Raw genomic sequence first — 24,119 nt, forward strand, 5'->3', positions numbered from 1 at the left:
AACTTTGAAGGTTATCATTAAGGATGAAAGACATTTCTGATAGGATTCTAAGTCTAAACAGTTAAGAGCCCATTGTTAGAAAACAAAAAACAAATTTTAAGCTCAACAGGCCAGGATAATGCCACATCGTGAGAGACATGCAGTGTCACATAGGCATATTATAACAATATATAAACAGCACACTGAAAGTGAACAGAAGTTAACTCAACCATGTATGGCAGACATAACAGCAGTACTGATGGTACAACAAGTCATCAGCCTGATACAATCATACATTCCCAAACACATACATATTACAGCCATGCAACCTAGTAGCCATGGCAGTGGTGGCACCCCATGCACAACATGACTGTACTGTCAGAAAACTTGTAATATTGTTTTGAACTGCTCATCTCTATAGAACACTTGGGTAGAAAATTCATAAACAAATGTGGCAAAGACGTTCCATAATTATTATTGCACATACAACAGAAAAATTCAACAATTTCTTTTAAATATCTTTATGGTGAGTTGCTAGGCTAGTGCAGTCAATAGAGCTTCTCTTTGCTTGTCTGTAAGCATCGTCAGGCAAGTGGTCCATACCTGCTCCCCAGAAGCCTACAACAACAACAACAACAATAAGTATGGACCATTTGAGGTGTGCAAAAGTTGCAGGTAATTTTGACAGCCTATAACTATAAAGCTGGCAGCACGTCACAACAAACACACAACTAACTAGCTACATGTATCACTGACTGGGACACTCAAAATCCATGGCAACATTGTAAGATAAGTGCAATAATCTGCTAATTTGGCAAATAACCACACAGTAATCCTAGGGAATAAGTGTGCAGTGTATAAGTTACTGTAATGATCCCTATACTGCTCCAATGTCAACCCTCAGCTCACCTGAATGTGCCTGGCTATGGAGAGGAGTCTGAAGTAGACCTGCTGACTGTCTTCCAGGGCGTCCTGAACACACACCTCCGCCACAATCACTAGCAGTCTCGGAACATTCGAGTTGTCGTGACCCAGAATAATCGTGTTGTTACTACAGAGGAACAGAAGATTATTAGTACAGTGGTGGGTAAGTATAATTATAAGTATGATAACGACAACATAATTTTAGTGAATAAACTGTCAGTTGAGTATCTCTAACCTTTCGATGAGGTCACAGAGATAGTCGTACACATGAGGAGCCTCTTCTTTATCCTCTACCACTGGTAACCATGACAACCACATCGGCAAGATTTTTTCGAGGGGTACAGAGTCTATATGCTTGCAGATCTTGGTGACTGCTGAGATGGCATTTTCTGTGGCATTGATGGCTTGTATGTCCTCCCGTGCACTCTCCATTTGTATCGCCATGGTGAGGAGCGAGAGACACTCTGCAGGTGATGAACAAGATAATTATATTGAAAATGGCCAGTCAGTTTAGCTGTAGCTGATAACAGCACACAAACGCATAGTGCAAATCACCAAGTATGCTGAGTGTGCATATACAGTATACATTATTATTTCTTTCTCATCAATCTATGTAGAAGGTAGGGAGTTCGCCTAAATTCATATTTAGACAAGTGGGTGTAGTCTGTGTGCCATATGTGCTACTGTTTGTGTTGAGACTGGCACGGGGTGGGGTGCAGAGTCCCACTGGAAACAGATGGTTTCTGACTCAAACCGAGGCCATACCAGACAACACGGCCTCACCTAAGCATGCTGGGCCAAAGTCCTTAGAGCAGTTCTGGGCCATCACTCCCACACCGTAGCAAGCAGCCTGTATAAGGGTCACATAATTATATTATAGTACAGTGTACATGACATTGTGTTGTTTCTATATATCTAGGAAGCTACAGTCGTGTACGAACCCTCCACTGACCCTGAACCACAAAATAAATAAACATGCATATTGTCTCATCACAGGGGCATCCCCACTGCAGGGGATGGTCCGCTAACCTGCCGCACAGAAGGTGACTTTGAGCAGATGCACTTCATCAATGGCTGTAAGAAGTACTCCTGGTACTTGATGGCACTAGTGCTGGCATACTCAAGAAGGTCATCAAACACACAGAGCGACCATTGCTTGTGAGAGGATGGTCTCCCCTCGCTCTGGAGAGAGAGAGAGAGAGAGAGAGAGAGAGAGGGGGAGTGGGGACATAGGTGAGGTATTTTCACTCCATGATGCTCAATAATTGAGTGGTTAATCGTAACAAAAGAGAAAAAACAATGGAAGTTTGTTGTCTGTCAACAGTGATAGATGACAGCTAGACATCAATATTGTGTGTAACAACGGTTTGGCCACCCGTGGTATGTACACTAAGTGTCATTCTTCCATTTTTCATGTTCCAAAACAAATGGACAAATTGTAATGGACAATTTGCACTTATTTTGGTGCAACCTAAAAACTCTGCACTGTAAACAAGCTGATTTAAAGTAAGGTTGTGCCATAGCTAGCTCACCAGCATGCCAGCAAATGTGGGTAGCAATTCATCAAAGAATGGTAGGACACTGGAGCCGTGGGTCCCAAACAACGAATGCATCACGTCGGCCACTTTTCTCAAGTACTGTTCATCCGTCTCACCCTGTGCGCGTGTGTGTGTATGGGGAGGGGTTGAGTGGGTGGGTGGGTGGGTACAGTATTTCAACACTAGTTTGTGTACAAAACCTCGATTTGTATGTCTAGATCAATACACATGTATACCATACATGCAACATAATATTATGATATCTATATTATGCACATGCATATGCATCTCATGATTCCCCCTTCATGCACCGCACTTTCTCACCTCCTCCTCAAGCAGTTCCTCCACCTGCTCATCATAATCCTCGTCACTCCTCCGAGTGTGACGCTCACTGGCCCGTGTAAAGCAAGTGTCCATGGCGTCCTTAAGCAAACTCAGCAGTTTAGTGTACTGGTCCGGTGTGAAGCAGTTGGCACCGAGGAACTCTATACACTGCAATAGTAAAAGTTGTAATCACATGTCTGCTACTATTTTGGTTGAGAGAAACTAGGAGTGATGATCATTACCCATACACATGTACCTTGCATAACGAGTCCATCATGATTCCCACAATCTCAGTGTCTGGTTCGATATTGATAGCCTCTAGCAACTTATCGGCCATCATGCCCCACAGCTTCTGTACCGCCTCAGGCCCTGTGGAAATTAAAGATGCAATTAGATCCGAAATCAAACAAGGATAACAAAAGAGGCAATTTGGAAGAATTGAGTGAATGAAAGCACCGTGGGTGCTGATGCCTCGGTGGAGGCGCCAAAGCTTTATATGGCAATAGAGCTATAGTACTAGCAGACTATCATTGAATACACACATGTACAATTCAATTGAATAGCTAGCTATATCGTAAAAAGAGTGGAAAATTATGTGTTGCTAAAAAGGATGCTGAAAGTTTAGAATCCAATGAGAGATCTTAATCTAAGAGAACGTGGCTAAAAGCTTATAAAAGCTGTTAGTTTTACATAAATAAACGAGGGACCACCCAGGGTAGTACAGTACAAGTAAGCCTTTCAAGGAAGTCTTTCTCATTCGGCGACCCGGACCCTGCTGCAGGAAGTGAGACTAACTTTCGACACACTAGGTCCCAGCACTCTGGCCACCATGGGATACTTACCACGATGTAGGTTAACCACTCAATAAACAATCGATACAGCAGGGTATAGAACCCGGGACGACTACAGTGAGCGCACTTGGTCAAGCAGCTTACCCACTGGGCTAATAGCCTCGTCGAGAAATAAAGGATCATTTGCTGTTAATTAAAGAGAAAGTACATTACCCGGATTCGAACCTTGGACCTATCACTTACTAGTTGAGCATCCTCTACCATTACACAAGAGGATGTACGACAGGAAGTGATGTCAAAATGTGTACATTCCATAGCACTTCCATAGATTCTTTCTATGTAGCCTTGATTACAAGTCGCCCTTTAATTCAAGGTTGATGTAGTCTGTAAAGAGTGGGAAATGATCGACCATGATTGATGCTAAAAAGGACGCCAAAAGTACAAAGTCTAAAAGCTAAACTTGATGCCTGCTGCGTCAGCAGAGCTTTGCAGCTCTCTTCTCACTCTTGCAGCTACCAATAGCTAGCGTTCTAGTGTAGAGCTAACTAAGTAGAGTAGGAACACTCCATGGGAAAGTTTTGCTACGCACTCTTCTGAAAGGCATAATAACATTCCAAGTAAGCAAAACCAGGCAGAACGAAGCAGCTTGCGCATGCGCACTGAGGCATAATGATGGTTATATTGACAATGACATCATTACTATATACCATTGGATTTGACACACTCCAGGAGGTAGGGCAGTATCTCGGCAGCTGCTGCTCTGACAAGCTCATGGAAAAAGAACTTGAGATGAGGGATCATGATAGTTGCCACTGATTCGGCATAGTTTGCAAAGCCCTCCTGTAGGTCTTTGGCGTACACCACCAGCATCTGCATGGCCGTGCATTTCTCGTCAAGGCCAGCTGTCTTTATCCCAAACTTTTGCTGTGTGTGTGTTTGCATGCGTGTCATAATTATCAATAACAACATTAAGTTACTCAATAAGTATACTACATGTAGTAACCATAAAGTCACATGGTAGTCACCTGATCAGCCAGCGTGACAAACTCCCAGCCATCCTCCTCACTGAAGTTTTGCTCTGATTCTTCTGCAATGGAAGGGTCAGTCACCAGTGACGTTATACAATGACATCATCTAAATACTGCAATAGTGTCACTAATAATTGTGTATTATTTGTTGCCATTGGCACCCACGTTAACTGTGGCCACAGGCTTTGTAGTGTCTGTGTGCAGGTGCTAGTAATTTCCTGCCCACTATGTTATCTCTGGAGTGTTTGTCTTCTCTCTTTGTTCAGCCTTTACAGTGAGGTCAGAATGTGCAGGATGAGGTGTAGGTGTACATGTGTGTTGTCTGGGTGATGTCAGTTTCAAAGGCTGTTTAGGTGTTTTGTGGCTGGAATCTTAACGTGTATTAGCAACACGTAGTTAAAACAATGGCCCAAGCAAGTCAAGTAGGAGCACACCTTCACCTATACGTTGTTTACCTTATCAGGTATCAGGCACATCTACACAATCATGACACCAACAACTTTTTTACAGCACAAGTTTTAAGACTATGTACTCCATGTAGACTCACCATCTACAAAGGCAATTTCTGGCTTGAGGCTGGCAGCTTGGATGAGAGGCCCAATGACAACAGGTAGGTAGGGGACAAAGGCACTGCCAATGATCTTGCACATTCGTGCCCAAGCACTTATCATATAGGAGACCTACAAAAGGTTGTATTACAGACACTGTCAGACCAAAACTATAAATAGTACATGCATGTACACTAGTAAAAGATGAAACTTAACTATAGCCACAAATATTATTAACACACCAATCTTGCAAATAATAGAAACGTACTTGTGGGTCATCAGGCTCCATGTCTCCCTGCTCATTCTGCACCTTCACCAACATGTCCATCACCTCCTGTGCGTCTTGCATGAACTGGGGGCAACAAAGACAGAATAGAAGAATGCTACATTGTATACAAAGTTATCTCATAATTGTAAACACAAATTACATGCTAGTTCTTCAATACCTACGACACAATCGTTAAGAAGCTAAATACAACCACACCCCTTTACCTTCTCTTGTCCCACGGCCAGTCCGATGAGACTGATGCATTCGATGGTCTTCCCTCTCAGCATACGGTAATCTTTCCCTAACGCTGATGACATGATGTACTTGAGACTGGGCATGAACTTATCATAGTAGGGCACAAACGCTTCCTCGACCGTGTCTGCCACCGTTGCCGTGGTTGTCACAATCTGTTCCAGGACTAACTTACGCCCCTGTTGGAGGAGCTGTGTGTGTGTGTGTGTGTGTGTGTGTGTGTGTGTGTGTGTGTGTGTGTGTGTGTGTGTGTGTGTGTGTGATGAGGGGGAGTTACCTCCACATAAACACAGATCATTAAAAGATTTACGAACAAGTAGTAAATAGCTAATATTCGAGATAATATCATGTGATAGAGCTCTCACAGAGCTACAGATAAATACACGTAGTTTATTTTGAGTTTTAGAACTTATATAGGCATTCCCCCTCCTTCCTCCACACCTACCTCCTGTAGTCGTATAGCCAGCACCCCCTCCAGCTTCACTACAATGGAGTCAAGGTATTTGATGAGGATGGCTTTAGGGCACTGCTCGCAGAAGTTGACCAGGGCGGCACCAGCGTGGGTCTGCACTCGAGGTGTGTCAAAGTCGTCTATAACTAGTAGCAGTGCAGGGATTATCTGAACGTGTGTGTGTGTGTGTGTGTGTGTGTGTGTGTGTGTGTGTGTGTAGTGCAGTGCAGTGTGTTTCTGAAAAGCAGACAGAGCTACAGTTAAGACATGGACATAAGAATACTGTTTTCAGCAACACACGTACTGTACGTACACAGTATGAGTGTCACCATAACAACACTAAGTGTGACAGCTCCCCTCACCTTGTCGTGATACTTCTTCTGCAGACCAGGGTAGAAATCGTTGGCCATTTGCCCGAGGGCATTACACGCTGCATAGCGTACCCTGTAGTGGGGGTCCTGACAGAACGGGAGGACTGCAGTCACCACCTCCCCTAGAATGATCGTCATCTGTTTCTGGCAACCCTCACCCACAGCTGATATAGCCATCAGGGCAGCGTGTCGGTAATGCCAGTCCTCTACAGGGAGGGGGCAGGACATGTACACAGGAACGAACTCAAGTTGGTGGTTGATTAGCATATCCACAAAATAGAAGCATTTCATCATTTCGATATTAACACTACATTCTCACACCACAAAGTACATTACACATACAGGAGGACAATAGTTAACAAAATCTTTGGGTATTAGTTTGAAGGTGCATATACATGTATCTATAATTATACTCTTGCTCGGCACAAAGCCATTACATAGAGGACAATGGCCAACTCACCAGACTGGAGCATCTGAGGTATATTGGAGATGATGTGTGGGAGGACGGCCTTACCCCCCAGGGCATTGGCCAGTCGGTCCAGACTGGTCTCACCAGCAACAGCATTGCTGGAAGAGTGAGAGGAAGGGTACATTTCAGCTGATACTATGCTACAAAATGGCTATCTCTATAAAGACAGCATGCTGCATACCTTGTGTTGTCCTCATCGTCGTCTGCTGAGTCAGCAGCTAGCCATTCCTCATCGTCCTCCACCTGCAGCATGAACTGCAGCCCCTGGGATACTGTGTGTGGGCGGGAGGGGAAGTCCCTTATTCACAGTAATACACCAGCAAGATTTTTAAATGGTACGTATATTGGTACGTACATGTATATGCAGGTTATGACTACATAACCTCTATACGGTCAAACTCACCTATCCGTGGAAAGAAGGCGGAGTGTTTTCTCATCATGGCAGGGGCGTTCTCTGCTATGGTAACCATCAGCTCTAGTGCCAGCTGTTTCCAGGAGTCCATCAGTGACTCTGTCTGCATCACCTGTACATACATGCAACAGTATATAAGAGGTTGTCAAGGAGCTACTGTCATGCATACAGACCTTTAACATTAGCTCTAAAATGTTCTCTAACTGAGATCTCAGGAACTTTGGACAATGGTCGCCAAGCTCAATGAAAGACTTGAGTAGGGCCTCGTTTTCCTGGGCCTCAATGCTTCGGCCGAGCACCTGATGTGTGTATGTGTGGGCGTACGTATGAGTGTTGCTAGGAGACTGTGACAATGATATATGAGCTGTGTTTAGAACTAGTCAGAGTTGTTTGTTCATAAAGTCAACACAGTGCACATGCACGCACACAGACTATACATGCAATCATGATCATGTGCAGTCAACACAAGGAGCTAGTACTCACGGCCAATAGCAGCTGCAACATGTCAGTGAAACCACTCCTCAAAGCATTACTTTCCAGGAACACAACAAACGCCACGGTTGCCTTGAAGGCTTCTGAACACACCTACACAAAATATAAATTTCTTTTAGGCCAAAAAGATTTGCAGTACAACTTTGGTTTAGACAGTATAATCAGTGCATGCACGGAGAGTAGGAATGTAACGACCAGGTGCAGGGGTCATGACACCTACGTACCTCTGCATGTGATGCCTTGAGGGCCTGATGTAGGAGCTGTTTGATGGCAGCAACGCAGTACTGCAGCTGGTTGCCAAACACACCCGGGACAACACTGGAACACAATCACCATAGTTATCATGATTGCAATGCAAAATTGACTGTTAATAATTGCCTTTGGCTAGTGTCAAGAGCTTGCTATTCAATTAAGCTACATGTGACAGTGTTTGGGATCAAATTTCAGTGACATGCTCAAGATACACTTCCATTTTCCCAGAACAGGTGGTTTCCTATGGACACGGATGATTGCATAGTCATGCATGGAATGCACTCAATAAAAATAATGTCATCAGTTATAGCCGGTACACAACTCATATTACAGGTGAAGACCAGTAAAAATATAACAATTCACAGATAGATCGATATGATGAAAATTTCATCAAATTGATCTGATATTGCTAGAATTTAATGCTAGCAATATCATTCTTTTGAGCCTAAACGGCTAATAAAAGGTGGAGTAAGAATGTCCAACTTTTCTTTTAAACGAGACTTACTTATAGTATATAAATTACGCTCTGTACGTATACTGCCAAGACCACCCTCCCCCCTCCTCCCAGAGAATGTTCCGGCAAGACCACTACTCACCTGATGATGTGGAGGGCACTCGAGTAGAGCTGTGGCTGTTGGAGGTCACAGCACTGGAACAAGAACTGGAGGAGCTCTGGCCACTGATTCTGGTCGTTGTCGTCTGAGGGGTGGGTGTGGTCATACATTGGGTCAGTACCTAATAAGTCTGGATTCTGTATAATTATCTTGAATGCAATAATGTGTTAATGGCAGTAATTAGAATTGCACCGAATTTAGCAATCTCATAAACATATAATACACACGCCCACTACAAACACACTGCACACCCACCCACCTAAGTAAGAGCGAGCCATCTCAGCTATAGCATCACAAATCTTTCTGCGTACGTGCCCGGAGTTCTCGGATTGCATTGCCAGGAGTAGCTCTGCCTTGCTGGCCCCCAGCACACCCCCCTCAAGGTCCTCCGCTATGTCCTTGTACTCCAGCTGCAGGAAGATTCGTCGGAGGAGAACGGCAGCTATCGACTTCACCTGTGTGAGGGGAAGGTGTGCTTAATGTGCCTGTGAATATGTAGGAAGGTGTGTCCTTGATGCATGGTGCATACTGTCTGGATTCTTAAAAATGTGGTGAGTCCAAAAGTGTCAATAGCTCCCACACACACAAGACTCCACAAGACAGCACTCAAAACACAACACACAACAATGATATCATGCTCTAGCACAGCTGGGGCAACTCACCTCATCGGCAGCCCCCTCTGTCCGAAGAGTTGAGACCAGATGCGGTAACTTCACATCCAAGGCAAGATTGCTGAACTGTTCCTATAATTATTAAAGGTGTCGAATAAAAAAGGAGCACATTTACAGTCATTTTTTGCACAGTCTGTGAGCGACTGCATGCAATGATTGTGTATGGGGAGGTGGACATGGCAATAATGTTTGAGCTCCAATACTTGCTATTAACTTAACTGCATTAAACCATTCAAAATCATTTGTACACAAACATAAACATCACTCAAGTCTAGACTATATTCACAATGTGTACAGTGAGGAGGACTACTCATGTCTACCAAATCTGGCACACTCATGAACATGACTGACCTCTGCCTGTGATCTGGTCTCGTTGTCAGGGGAGAGGATGGCTGCTAGGATCACTTGAAAGTCGCCCATGATGTTACGACTGATAAATTCAGAAAAGCAAAAAGGAAGTCCACGTGTAGGCAGACTCAATACTGTGAGGTAATGTAAAGGGGGTTTCCCTGTATTGAAAGGTCCTCAAGCATTTCTACAAAAGCTCTTCAGCTCCTCAGCCATGCCATCATACTGTCTCTGCAGCTCAGATTCTTGCAAGCATCCCCCAGAGAGCTACTTTAGTTGCTGGGGTGGAAGGTTTGTGCATTGGCTCCTGAGAAATAGCTGAGATTTCTACTAGACTTGTCTGGTAGTAGCTTCCTGCTGCAGTGATGAACTTCTCCATTACAACTCTCCTTTTGCTGCTTGCAGCTTCATGCAGCTATGCTGCTCCACGATCTGGTAAGTCGATTTACAAAACTTTATTGCAGTCGAGTCGTAGTTGCAGATTAAATAGATGCACCAATTTTCCATTATAAATTATATAATGGAAAGATTGATGCTGTAAAATTCACTCTCTATTTTCTCTCCAGCTAACGATAAGATTCATGAGCGTGTTCGACGTACCAATCCATCCAGCCTTTGGTGGATTCCTGGTAGATCTATTTCTCAGTCTTCCTCCAGTTATCACTCCCCAGTCAGCTGTGGACACCCCGGGTCTCCTAATGCAGGAACCAGTCTCTTTGAGTCACTGACAGCTGGCTCTCTTGTGGTACACTCCTGTAACCCTGGTCACAAACTAGTAGGAGCTAAACTGAGGCTCTGTCAGAGCAACGGACAATGGACTCCCGAACTGCCAAGATGTGTCTGTGAGTGTGTTTGGGGGTGGGGGTGGGCTGTAGTGAAATTCAATTTTTTGTAAGTTTAGACTGTTTTTTGACAGTTCTCGGATTTTGTAAAGTTCAAATGATTTGAGTGTGCCTGTGCTTGTGTTTTCCTTCAGTTGTTGATTGTGGTGATCCTGGAGCGCCCCTCCATGGGAACAAGTGGGTGGGGGCAACTTTCCTCGGATCCATCGTCAAGTACAAGTGTAACACGGGCTTCAGTCTCCATGGTAACAGCTTCAGAGTGTGTCAGAGCAGTGGGAAATGGAATGGTCGCCTACCAACCTGCACACGTGAGTGTCATATAGGCCTTCTGGACTATATGCGTGTATGTAGAAAATATGAGCATCATACCATACCATATAGCAAGTTATTTTTGTATGGTGGAACGTATTTTTCGTATTGTGGAGCATCACCCAAAATGTGCACTACCGCAATAGGTTCGATATCCTAAGCTGTATGAATTTAGAATAACGAAAATTACCCGCTATACCGTGACCTTCAATTCTGAGCATATCTCTCTCTGTCTTTTTTCCCAGTCATAACTATTTTTCTCCTTCCCTCACTGAGTCTCTCTTTGCAGCCCTGCCCTGTTCGAAACTTCCCTCCCCTCTTAACGGTCAAGTCTCCATCTCTGGCAAGGGGATCAGCGGTATGGCCAGATACCAGTGCAACCGAGGGTTCAGTCTGATTGGACCTAGGACCAGACTATGCAGGAATGGAGTGTGGATGGGCCCAGCTCCGACCTGTCAAGGTGAGGGGAGGGCTTGCACTGAATTTTTGATAATAAGATTGACTCTTGCTTATGAAAACAAAGAGTCCCATTATTAAGATCCTAACGCACACACAAAATCCAGCCACTCTAGACTATTATTTTGAGTTTCCATTATTGTAGATTGTATACAAAAGGTTGCATTGAGTTTTTGTTATTATGTAATGATGTGTCTAATGTTGAAGAGCATTCTCCTTCCTACTCGTATTGTGAAGACACTCACACTTAGGGCCACATAATGCACTTTTGTTTGGCTACCCAAATGCCTTCCATTGATTGCCTAGAAAGTGTGTGAGATCTCCAAGAGCAATTAGCTGAAAAGACAACACAGTTGCCATCTCCCCACAATAACTGGTCTTAGGTGTTATTCTCCTCTCTAGTGGTGACGAGTCAAAACACAACCCAGAGTGGCCATTGTCTCTAGAGCACTATAGTGTCTCTACCTCCCACTCATTCATAGGATAGTGTCTCTACCTCCCACTCATTCATAGGAGAGACAAGTCCTTTGTTTAGTGTTGAACTGTGCTGTGGTTGCCAAGCACCCACTGTAGTCAACAACCTCGTGTGTATTGGCATGGCACTTTTAACAATAAATTAATATGCATCATGTTTTTAATTTGTATGGTACCCCTCCTCCCCCCCCCAGCCATCACTTGTCCCACTCTTCCCGACATTGAGTTTGGCAGTGTGATAGTCTCCAGCAACAGTGCCGGCTCAGTGGCTCGTTATGTGTGCAATGTCGGCTTTAATCTGATTGGCTCTTCCTCTCGAACATGTCAGGTCAACGGGCAGTGGTCAAGCAAACAGCCAGAGTGCAAAGGTGAGTTGTATAATCGTATCAGTATGGTATAAGCATCATCAGCTAGCCTTACAACAGTTGTTGAATGAGCATCAATACTAGAAAGCCTGCAGGATGATGATTGTTGTGCAAAAAACAATCTGCATTGAGTAGTAGCTAATATGTGGGCGGTTGTTACGTCTACTGCAGATTACAGCAAAAGCCAAAACAATTCTATACAACAATATTGGTACTTGTAAACAATACCCTGACTCCACCCAACCACCCCCCCTTCCAGAGGTTGGCTGTCGTGTGCTTGAGGCCCCTGAGAATGGACAGGTGCAACTGAGTGGCACCAGTGTGGGCTCTCAGGCTTTCTACTCGTGTAACAAAGGATTCCTACTGGTCGGGGACAGAGTGCGAGTGTGTAAGGCTGAGGGAGAGTGGTCCAACCAGGCTCCAGTCTGTCAGGGTGAGTGCTAACACACAGCGAGGATGGAAGTGTGACACTACACATAGCATCTGCGTCAAATGTTTGGTGTTAAACTAAAAATGTATATACTTAATTTACATTTGCGAGCAGTTTTTCTTTGGTACAAATTAAGTATCGCTACCATTAGCTGTATCTATGCACCCCATGCAGTGGTTGACTGTGGGCTTCTCAGCTCACCCAAAGATGGTCAAGTGATTTTCAAGAGGACAACTCTCAACTCTGTAGCCTCGTACGAGTGCAACAATGGCTTTGTTCTGATTGGCTCCTCTGAGCGGACATGTCAGGCTAGTGGTACCTGGTCCAAGGAAGCACCTATCTGTAAAGGTTTGTAATGTAACACCGTATGTACTGCTGCCAGAAACTTACTTGTACTGTCAAAATTGCATCAATCTGAATATGCCTAGATTAACTTACTACCCCCCCCACACACGCAGTACGTGGTTGCAGTACGTTAGACGATCCCACCAATGGGCAGGTGTTTCTCATTGGCACTACTCCCGGAGCTCTAGCAACGTACATCTGCAACCCTGGGTTCCGATTGGAAGGTGCTAGGAACCGTGTGTGTCTGGCCAATGGCCAGTGGTCTGCCAAGGAACCAACCTGTGTTCGTAAGTCACTGCAATAACTACGTACGTCTGATGTACGTATGCAATTGACTATATAGTGTTCAATGCACATGTAATAGGTTCTATCAAATTTCGTTATCATTACTTGTCCCGTATTTCCCTCCAGGATTTAGCTGTGGTCGCCTGGACAACCCTGAGAATGGTCAGGTGACTGTCTCGGGAGTGTCTGCTGGCTCTAATGCACGCTACAGGTGCAATACTGGGTTCGAGCTGGTTGGTGCGGCAACTCGAATCTGTCTACAGACTGGACAATGGTCTGGAAGTGCTCCATCTTGTCAAGGTGAGTTTGAGTTTCTTTAGACGCTTCCCTCAGTGATGGTGGTGTGTATACATGGTGGGCCCAACAGTCAGTGTCTTTAAGCAGCAGTTTATATAGACTACGATGAAAGCTGACAATAATGGTTTCTTCCTTTAGCTGTGACATGTGAGAGGCTGTTGGACATTACCAATGGACAAGTCTTTCTTTCCGGAGTGACTGTGGACTCAGCAGCTGTGTATAGATGTAACACAGGATTTGAGCTTGTGGGAGACAGCTCCCGAACCTGTCAGTCTAGTGGCCTCTGGTCTGGAGCTGAGCCAAGCTGCACTCGTGAGTTACAAAATCTCGATAATGTATACATACTCGAGTACATACGTACGTGTAACACAAATAGTTTAATGAATCGTACAAGTACAAGTGTAAATGTTTCGTCTTCTGTCCGCCAGCTTCTGGTTGTGATCGTCTGGACAACCCTGAGGACGGTCGTGTTGAACTCACCGGCACTCAAGTTGGCTCAGTGGCCACCTACTCGTGCTCCCCTGGTTTCTCCCTCATTGGTGCCCAGTCTCGTAACTGTCTACCCTCTGGGGAGTGGTCTGGCACAGCTCCAATCTGCCAAGGTATGGACTCGAGGTTTATTAGATAGGACTTGTTTTGTACATTGCATGTGCTCACAATCATGTCATACGCACACATTGTAGTGTATGGTAATGCTGCTGTTCTCTTGCAGAGATCAACTGCCCAGATTTGTCTGATATTGCTAATGGTCGTGTGGTCATCAGTGGAAACTCAGTTGGCTCTAGAGCCACCTACAGCTGTGCAGCTGGCTTTGGACTGGTGGGGGCCAGCCCTCGCATCTGCCAACTCAATGGTCAATGGAGTGGAGAAGAGCCTTCTTGTCAAGGTGAGTTTGGCAAATAATTACAACCAATAAATGTGACACACATTTTTAGAGAGTACAAGGCTTATGGCAAGATGATGTTGAGTTGGCTCTTAACTAGTTCTGATGGTCCAATTTTCTCATTTTCTGATAGCTTAGAAAGAGCCCGTTCAGATGGTATGCTCAAATCCCAAATTTGAACGGGCCATAAATTTCCTATTTGTCGTGAATAGGCTGAAAATATACTTTTGCTGTTAACCCATCATCTGAAAAGGCCCTCTCTCTAATCTTTCAGAAAATCATAAAATTAATGTTATTAGACCAACGGATCCGGATAATTATGACCGTGTAACGCGCAAGCTCTTAACGTACTGATAGCGCATTTCTCAACATGAAGTTTATCGCATATGGTATGTATGTACATGTGTATAGCGCAACATATCTTACAAACCTGTTCCCTCCCTGCAGCTGCCTCCTGCCCTGAGCTGAGACAGATATCAAACGGAGTGATCGAGACAACAGGAATGTCATTCGGTGACACGGCAACATACAGCTGTCTGTCCGGGTTCCAACTCATTGGCAACCAAGTGAGGACCTGTCAGGCCAATGGTTTCTGGTCAGGATTTGTGCCTTTCTGTCGAGGTCAGTTTCTTTATACATTCATGATGAGAAATACTATAATTATATAGTACACTTAGTAATGTGATTTACTGACTGCTGCATGCTGACTCTGTCTTCATGCAGCCATCCAGTGCTCGTTCCTCGATGCCCCCCGAAATGGTCAGGTGAACCTGCGTGGGACCACAGTGGGCTCTCAGGCTCTCTACACCTGCTTCCCCGGGTTCACTCTGTCCGGGGTTAGCTCCAGAACATGTCTGGAGAGTGGGGAGTGGAGTGATCAGGCTCCTACTTGCACAGGTAAGCTGTGTGTTTCATAGCAACTTTGCAACTATGGAGATTTATCAGCTTGGACTTGGGGATCCAACTCGATTTCATAGATGTGCATATATAATATACCTTCATTGTCAACATATTACCTAATTAACAAGTAAATGTTCTAATGCAGCCATCAGATGTGAGGAGCTGTTGGCTCCGGCCAATGGTCAGGTGACTCTCACTGGAACAGTCTTCAACTCTCTTGCCATCTACTCTTGTGACGCTGGCTTTAGTCTTGTGGGCAGGCCCGTCAGGACTTGCATGTCCAATGGACAGTGGTCCAATCAAGCGCCTACTTGTGCTTGTGAGTCAAACACAACCACACATTTTGAGTGATGATAATTATAATACGCATTCTACAAGATTAGATACATGTTTTCACATTTATATACAATATTTCATAACAATCGTTCCTACAGCTCAACAGTGTGGTCAACTGGACGCTCCTCAGAATGGTCGTGTGGACCTCGATGGCTCCACCCCTGGCTCCACCGCCACCTACTCTTGTTTCTCTGGTTTCAGTCTCATCGGACAAACCTCACGGATCTGTCAGCCCAATGGGGTGTGGTCTGGGAGTGCCCCTTTCTGTCAGGGGGTGACCTGCAGTGTACTCAACGCTCCTCAGAACGGACTATTGACCCTCTCAGGCACACAAGTGAGTGACACTGCCACCTATGAGTGCCTGCCAGGATTCGTACTGCAAGGACCGAGTGTGAGAGAGTGTCAGGCAAATGGACAGTGGAGTCTTCAGGAGCCTACCTGTACTGGTATGTATTATACATGTACATTGCGTTTATACAGACTATGTGACTAGTATTGAATAGTCAATTATAATACTCATTTAAAGTACGTTAATTTGTATCCATTTTACTGTATGATTTACTACCCCTCCCCTCTATGCACAGCCATTGATTGTGGTTCCTTGTCGGGCCCTGATAATGGAGACGTTGTGTTCTCTAGTACTACATTCCGCTCCATCGCTCGCTACAGCTGTGAGTCAGGGTTCGGACTGGTGGGTGTGACTGTGAGGACCTGTGAGGCCAATGGGGAGTGGTCAGGAACTGCCCCCACTTGTCAAAGTGAGCACTATAAATAGACCAATTCTGGGCTGCATTTAGTACATACAGTATTTTACACATATGTATCAGATCAAAAACTACTGTAGTAGATTAATTGTTTTTTTTATCTCTTCAGTCGCCCAGTGCCCTGGTCTGGATACACCTGCTAATGGAAACATTGAAACAACTGGCATGGATTTCTGGGACACTGCTACCTACAGCTGCAACAGAGGCTTCATTCTGGTCGGCGTGGACACTAGAACATGTCAGGCCAATGGTGCATGGAGTGGCAACCCAGCCTTCTGTACATGTAAGTGCTACATAGGAAATAGAACAGACACACTACATGTACTTGTCGATTGTTAAATATAACGAATGTTTCATGTTCTCTATCTATGCAGCTGTTCAGTGCCCAATTCTTGAGGCCCCTAAGGACGGCCAGGTGCAGTTCACCAGCACAGCGTTTGGTGCAGTGGCTACATACAGATGTCACAGCGGGTTTCTGATCGAGGGAGATCAAGAGAGGACTTGCCAAGCTGATGGTTCCTGGTCTGGAGCAATCCCAATATGCAGACGTAGGTTGTCATACTAGTTTGTACTAGTCTAGTCAGCATTGCCATGTATGTGTTTGCTAGAACACCCCTAATTCAGTCCACGATATTCATGGTTGGGTTTTAACAAATAATAGCCATCTACACCCATCCCACTGACACCACCAGCCCCTTCTTTTGTAGTCAGATATTTACTTATAAATCCTTTAATTGCTACATGGGCCAACGACATCCAAATCGTATGTACTCTGATCTACATTGCTATTATTTTGATTGTAGTATGTATACACTACCTAAAAACGTTGAACATGTTTCAGGTGTGGACTGTGGCATACTGATAGCTCCCAAGAACGGAGACATTGACTTCAGTCTGGGTACCTCTTACGGCTCAGTGGCCACCTACTCTTGTGTGCCACCCTTTCAACTAGACGGCAGTCCCACTCGAGTGTGTCTGAATAATGGGCAGTGGTCTGGAGTGGCACCCTCCTGTGAATGTAAGCTAGTTGAAACATTTTGTTTGTTGGCAGATTTTGTAAGGCATTGGGAGGCATTCACACGTGCAGTAAATATATATGACACTAGGATAAAAACACAGTTGACTGTGATTGTTGGGAGGATTATAGCAATAACAATACACTAATATGATGTGTCCCACAGCTCTGGAATGCCCTGACTTGAGAGCCCCTGATAATGGTGACGTGCTTCAGAGTGGCTCCTTCCCCGGGTCAACTGCCAGCTATACTTGTGACAGGGGATTCTCTCTGATTGGTGATCAGCGACGAATTTGCCAGGGCAACGGCTTCTGGACAGGAGTGATCCCTCTCTGTCAACGTAAGTGGCTATCTTAACTTGCTGATTATAGCTTGGCTTGTTATTGCTTGAGTGTTGTCCGAAGATTATGTATTTTGACACGGTTTTTAATTTTTACATGTACATTACACAATGCTGACGAGTGAACTTCCTCAAAGTTATATTTGTGTTGTGATTCTATGCACAGGTACTGAGTGTGATGAGTTGAAGCCTCCAGAGTATGGTGATGTGAAGCTGTCTGGTCTGACCATTGGCTCACATGCTACCTACGCTTGTGACGATGGCTTTGAGCTCCTTGGTAACGAGTTTAGAACCTGTGAGGCTGATGGGGAGTGGTCAGGCACTGATCCAAACTGTCAAGGTATCATAGAAACGTTTATGTGTGCAATAATAGTATGTGGGGTGGCTATTCTAAAAGTGTTTATGAACATGAATTTCCTCTAGCTGTCAGTGATAACAGCATTTGACAGTATCCACTTTTTAATAACTTCTGCACAGGAATTGATTGTGGCTCGTTGAGCGATCCTCTCAATGGGATAGTGGAACTGAAAGGAACCAATGCCGGCGATACCGCCACCTATCGTTGCAACACTGGCTTTGTTCTTTTTGGCAAGGGAATCAGAGAGTGCCACTCAGATGGAACCTGGAATGGAAAGGCACCCGAATGCAGAGGTACATATCAGTCATTTCATTGAATTATGACTGTCATCTTCGTACGTGCATGCAATTAATGTACACACAGTGATGAGATTTAATCTCACTACACATGCAATGATATCATTTTATCCTATTTGCAGAGGTGAACTGTGGTCGCCTGAATAACCCCATCAATGGTTTTGTCTCCGTGTCTGGAACAACCTTTGGGCTCACGGCGACCTATTCTTGTGATGCTGGATTCGAGTTGGTCGGTTTCTCCTCTCGAGTGTGTGAGATCACTGGCAGCTGGTCAGGAGAGGAGCCCGTTTGTGCAGGTGCCGAACACTGACTGTCATGAACTCAGAACTTGTGTACATTAATTAGTAACTAAGCTTGTATTTGCATACGTATAAGTTTTGTATGAGACGTATTCTCATGAAATTTCTTCTTAACGTGTTTGTTGTGTTAACTTTGCGGAGCAAGCGCTGTACAAGTATTGACTCTCACCCACCCCCTTACTTTTGTTCTGATTATGTAGCTGATGTGTGCCCCACCTTGGTTGCCCCTGCCAACGGGAATATTGCCCAGGGTGCAAATGAGTATGGAGATACGGCAGTGTACAGCTGTAATGCTGGCTTTACTCTGACTGGTGTGAGGATTCGAACATGCTTGAATGATGGACAGTGGTCAGGGAAGGCACCTGTTTGTGAAGGTAAGGCAGACTTATTACTACACAGACTTGTTATGAATTGCGAATTGTAATGTTATTCATGATTGTACACCTGTGTTTGGTTAGGTGTGTTATGTGGCTTCCTTCAAGCACCTGAGAATGGCAGATTGATCTTGCTGGATGGTACCTCTGTCGGCTCTGTGGCTAGGTACGAGTGCAACCCTGGGTTTGTTCTCAGTGGCAGTACAGCAAGAAGCTGTGAGTCAGATGGAAATTGGTCTGGAGTAGAGCCTGTCTGCGAAAGTGAGTTTAGTTGTGTGTACGTGTTACACATAATCATCTAATTTTACTGTTACAGTTGTCCATTGTGAGACCCTTAGTGACCCGGATAATGGAAGAGTGAGCATTTCTGGAACTAGCTTTGGATCAGAAGCAACTTACACTTGCTTAAGCGGCTTTCTTCTTGTTGGAGCTGAGATTAGAACGTGCACTGCTGATCGCAGCTGGTCTCTCTTTGCCCCTGAGTGTGTTACTGTTGAAGGTACGTTTCAGATCTTAGACGTATGATTAAAAGTTCTTCAATGTTGTTTTTTGCTTAGAGTTTGTCTGTGAAGAACTTGATGCTCCACAAAACGGACAAATCAGACTAACAGGGATTACTCCAGGATCTGTGGCAACATACAGATGTAATTCTGGATTCAGTCTAACCGGGGGAAATGAGAACAGGAGATGTATTGATGGCACAGGGTGGGATGGAGTAGCACCAACATGTGAACGTGAGTAGTATTGTATTGTTATAATTATACTGTTGACGAAAGTTTGGGAGAACCCAACCTTTTCTCTCAGTTTATAGTTATAGCTATTATATAGCCTATATTTACTGTGCATTTGTCTGCTCAGCTGTGGATTGTGGAGATTTAATTTCCCCTGAAAACGGTGAAGTATTGTTATTGCAAGAAAGTACACTAGGAGCTACTGCCATCTACAGCTGCGATCTAGGCTTTCTACTAGTAGGTACTACTCTGAGGCAATGTGAAGCTAGTGGTGAATGGTCACCGAGTGAACCAATTTGTTCTCGTAAGTCACATCTGTATTATTATTATGTGGACTGGCCACATTATCCCAATGTATTCAATCTATCAACTGTTGCCATTTTTTAGCTATCGAGTGTACAAGACTCTCTAACCCTCTGAATGGCTTAGTAATAATGGAGGGTGTTACACTTGGGTCTATTGCTACCTACTCGTGTGGAGAAGGATTTAATGTGATTGGACAGACTACAAGAATTTGTGAGAGTGATGGAAACTGGTCAGACAGAGCACCCACATGTACAAGTGAGTTTACCGTAAAACCTCGATTTAAGGCGACCCTCCAAATATGCAACACCCAGGAGCTTCAGCAATTTTCTCACCTCTAAAAGTAGCGACAGCTACGTTGACAATTATTTTTTAATGTCGTATTCTAATGTAGCCACTCCCAAGCCTCGATTGTAGCCCACTGGAAAATCAAGTGTTTTTAAGTGGCCTGAAATCGAGGCAAGTAGACTCTGTAAAGTTACCTCCAATAAGAGGAGACCCTCTAAATATACAACACCAGGACTTCAATATAATTTTTCAACCTCCAAAAGAAGTGACCTCTGGCTTTGTAATTATTAAAAAGTGTCGCTTTAAATCGAGATCTTATGGTAATTATAACAAATGCTGCTTTGACAATTAGCTTTAATTATCAGATTAGTCGCTTCCAGAATTCTGAATATGAAAAATATACCCAACCAGTGGCTACCTACGTCCATGCTGCTGTGAACCCACCAGTGTCTCTACTCTTTACTTTGACTGTAAATAATCTGTGATACTTTACTATGAGCTATAGCTAATTGGCTATGATAAAGTAATACTCTGTATTTATTACACAACAGCACCATTACTTAACAAACAATAATAATTAACTTTTTTTATTCAATGCAATAAAATGAGTGTGGTGATATCTTTTGATGAAGTGGTGGCTTTTAGAAAAGCCGGTTGAAAAAGAAAGAGAAAACAGTCTATTTGCTGCTTGTGTACTTGGTGACAGCCTTGGTTCCCTCAGACACAGCGTGCTTAGACAGCTCTCCAGGGAGGTGGAGTCTGACAGCAGTTTGGATTTCCCTGCTTGAGATGGTGTGCTTCTTATTGTAGTGAGCCAATCGGGAAGCTTCAGTGGCAACTCTCTCGAAGATATCATTGACAAACGAGTTCATGATGCTCATGGCCTTGGATGAGATACCAGTGTCGGGGTGGACCTGCTTCAGAACCTTGTAGATATAAATGGAGTAGCTTTCCTTGCGAGACTTTCTGCGGGTCTTCTTCTCTCCAGAGGGCTTGCTTTTGACAGCAGCCTTCTTCTCTCCTTTCTTGGATGCAACTTTGCCAGGCATGTTGAGTTGAGGTTTTCGATTGAGTCAATCAAAAAAAAATCGGATGAAAATACCTTGTACAGATTGCTTTTATTTGAGTCAAAACGGATCAGAATCAAATGGATCACTTTTCAAATGCTTTTGGCGGGGTCTGTGACCTTCCACCGCAGTCGGGTACATTTCTATTATTTCATTGGTCAATTTGTATTTGATCTCAATTCTAGAAGGGGGGCGTAGGGCGGGATTCTGGTCTTCCAACGCGGTCGGGTTAGTTTCTGTCATCTTATTGGTCAATTTGCATTTGCTCTGTGTAAAGTGATCCTAATAACTAGAATTTGTTTGGGTAAAAAGCCTTTCTACTTGAGGTTTTTATCACAACTCTTCTGGTTTCTTCAAACTTACAACTTCTCAACCAAAACAATTTCGAACCATGTCTGGACGTGGAAAGGGAGGCAAAGCTCGTGCCAAGGCCAAGACAAGATCTGCTCGTGCAGGACTTCAGTTCCCAGTTGGGCGTGTCCACCGTCTTCTTCGCAATGGAAACTATGCTGAGCGCATCGGAGCTGGTGCCCCTGTCTACCTTGCAGCTGTGATGGAGTACCTCGCTGCTGAGATCCTTGAGCTGGCTGGCAATGCTGCTCGTGACAACAAGAAGCAGAGAATCAATCCTCGTCATCTTCAACTTGCCATCAGGAATGATGAAGAGCTGAACAAGCTTCTTTCTGGTGTGACCATTGCTCAGGGTGGTGTCCTGCCAAACATCCAAGCTGTCCTTCTCCCCAAGAAGAGCTCCAAGTCTTCTGACTAAATGTCGTACTCTCACATAAACGGCTTTTCTAAAAGCCACCACTCATTCAAAAGATACTGCCATTCTCTCTTTTTATTGCCCTCAGCTTTTTATGACTATTTTATTATGTATTCTGTATACTCCTGCACGCGTGAACAAAATCAGTACTGTACATTTCAAGGGTGGTTTTTGCTGAATGACCATATACGTGAAGATTATTTTTATAGAGTCTACCCATGAATTTATTATTGCATCATGAAGGTACATGTAATTATTCTGTGAAAATTAATGGTATCTTCTGTGAAAGTTTATAATAGTTGCTCACATAAAATTAACTTACAATCACTTCACATAAAGTTGTCCATCCATGTTGACTATTATTAATCAATTCTTCTATAGGGATAGGTCCTTTGGACTGTGAAGACCCTGGTGTACCTGTTAATGGACGTAGATTAGGAGATGACTTCCGCCAGGGTGCTACTGTGTACTATGAGTGCAATGAAGGCTTTCAGCTAACTGGTTCTTCTTCTAGAGTCTGCCAGGGAAATGGCTTGTGGAATACATTCCTGCCTACATGTGTTCCAATATCTATAGGTGAGAACGCTTTCTTTACTTCATACATATAAATAAATTGTGTTTGCTTTCTTTACAGATTCATTTTAGTTCATACAAATTATAAATTGTGTTTCTTTGTTCTGTAGATGATGATCAGTGTATCAGCGGGAGAACTTCATATGATATTTGTGGTAGACAATGTACCTGTGTGGGGGGTCAAGTTGTCGATTGTTGTCGAGTTCGAGTTGATTTTGCTGGTATGTCCAGTGAAGATAAAAATCGTTTCATTTCAGCCATCATCCGAGTTGCCACTGATCCCCAGTTTAAGCCTAGATACGATGCACTTGTTGCTCTCTACAAATCCTCCTCTGATACTGATGCCCAGGGCACCCAACCATCAACAAGCCAATTCCTGCCATGGAACAGATACTTCATGATCCAGTATGAGAACCTCCTTCGGGAAATAGATTGCAAAATCACTCTACCGTACTGGGACTGGACAGCTCTACCACTGAACCCATACTTGTCACCTGTGTTCGATCCTCTGACTGGTTTTGGTGACACCTCTCGCTCCAATGACAGCTGTGTGAGCAGTGGACCGTTTAATTTTAATGACTTCTCTATCACTCCTTCGGCTGGTGGTGGCTGTCTCAAACGTGACTACCGAGTTCAGATGTTCCCTACAAGAGCTATAGTCGAACAAGACCTTCTAACGCTATCTGCTACTAGTTTTAACGAATTCCACCAGTTCCTTCAGGTGCTTATCCACACCAATGTACGATGCTATATCGGAGGACAGATGTGCTCACCTGATGCTGCTAATGACCCTCTCTATCTCCTTCATCTTGCTCAGATTGATTTCCTCTTCGACCGATGGCAAAGAATAGATCCAAGCCGTCTGAACGTTCGTTTTGCCAGTGACAATTCTACACTTTCTCTCACCAATTTGATGGTCTCTCAATTTGCTAACAACAATGCCCTAGCTGATGATGTTTGTATCCTCTATGATCATCCTCAATTAAAAAATCATGTTCCACAGCCCTTAAGGTTTCTCTCAGATGCTCTGGAGCAGATGACAAAGAACCACGAATTAAAAATGCTGTGTGTCGGAAATTCAGAAATGAAACTGGTGGGAGTGAATGGGGACAAGGAGGAAGAGTTTATGGATAAGATGTGCAAGAAAGTTTAAATTAATCACTGCATGTATAATTATACATGTTTAGTATCGAACACCACCAAACATTAGTGTTCTTATGACGTACGTATATCTATGTAATTATGTGTCTTGATAGATTTTTATCATAATATTATTGCATTGTACTGTCAT

At 44.1% G+C, this 24,119-nt stretch overlaps 4 protein-coding genes across 4 annotated transcripts; 2 read left to right on the forward strand and 2 right to left on the reverse strand.

Annotated features, from left to right (window-relative positions):
• Positions 1-402: 402 nt before the first annotated feature.
• Positions 403-9,885, reverse strand: LOC135341575 (importin-5-like). Its single transcript, XM_064538166.1, has 25 exons — positions 9,736-9,885; positions 9,376-9,456; positions 8,973-9,168; positions 8,696-8,798; positions 8,072-8,165; positions 7,839-7,940; positions 7,529-7,654; positions 7,347-7,467; positions 7,125-7,215; positions 6,935-7,041; positions 6,466-6,680; positions 6,098-6,271; positions 5,625-5,843; positions 5,401-5,484; positions 5,132-5,264; positions 4,582-4,643; positions 4,264-4,480; positions 3,022-3,134; positions 2,766-2,933; positions 2,436-2,558; positions 1,933-2,085; positions 1,687-1,753; positions 1,139-1,367; positions 889-1,030; positions 403-597 (listed from the first exon to the last, which is right to left on the reverse strand). The coding sequence occupies exons 1-25, from the start codon at positions 9,802-9,804 to the stop codon at positions 514-516; spliced, it is 3,273 nt and encodes a 1,090-aa protein (XP_064394236.1). The 5' UTR covers positions 9,805-9,885; the 3' UTR covers positions 403-513.
• A 19-nt stretch (positions 9,886-9,904) lies between these two features.
• LOC135341573 (sushi, von Willebrand factor type A, EGF and pentraxin domain-containing protein 1-like) lies at positions 9,905-24,102 on the forward strand. The gene is made up of 32 exons (XM_064538164.1): positions 9,905-10,167; positions 10,299-10,574; positions 10,709-10,882; positions 11,173-11,343; positions 12,008-12,181; positions 12,438-12,611; positions 12,783-12,956; positions 13,067-13,240; positions 13,365-13,538; positions 13,674-13,847; positions 13,964-14,137; positions 14,248-14,421; positions 14,866-15,039; positions 15,142-15,315; positions 15,464-15,637; positions 15,753-16,100; positions 16,239-16,412; positions 16,528-16,701; positions 16,793-16,966; positions 17,260-17,436; positions 17,600-17,773; positions 17,940-18,113; positions 18,251-18,424; positions 18,550-18,723; positions 18,927-19,100; positions 19,185-19,361; positions 19,417-19,599; positions 19,658-19,834; positions 19,959-20,135; positions 20,219-20,392; positions 22,637-22,831; positions 22,939-24,102. The coding sequence occupies exons 1-32, from the start codon at positions 10,098-10,100 to the stop codon at positions 23,979-23,981; spliced, it is 6,648 nt and encodes a 2,215-aa protein (XP_064394234.1). The 5' UTR covers positions 9,905-10,097; the 3' UTR covers positions 23,982-24,102.
• On the reverse strand, positions 20,992-21,534 carry LOC135341589 (late histone H2B.L4-like). Its single transcript, XM_064538183.1, has one exon. It carries the CDS (start codon positions 21,469-21,471, stop codon positions 21,100-21,102), a length of 372 nt encoding a protein of 123 aa, XP_064394253.1. The 5' UTR covers positions 21,472-21,534; the 3' UTR covers positions 20,992-21,099.
• On the forward strand, positions 21,804-22,420 carry LOC135341588 (histone H2A). The gene has a single exon (XM_064538182.1). It carries the CDS (start codon positions 21,881-21,883, stop codon positions 22,256-22,258), a length of 378 nt encoding a protein of 125 aa, XP_064394252.1. The 5' UTR covers positions 21,804-21,880; the 3' UTR covers positions 22,259-22,420.
• Positions 24,103-24,119: the final 17 nt, after the last annotated feature.

The sequence above is a fragment of the Halichondria panicea genome, chromosome 9, assembly GCF_963675165.1.
Source record: "Halichondria panicea chromosome 9, odHalPani1.1, whole genome shotgun sequence".
In the NCBI taxonomy this organism is placed as follows: domain Eukaryota; kingdom Metazoa; phylum Porifera; class Demospongiae; order Suberitida; family Halichondriidae; genus Halichondria; species Halichondria panicea.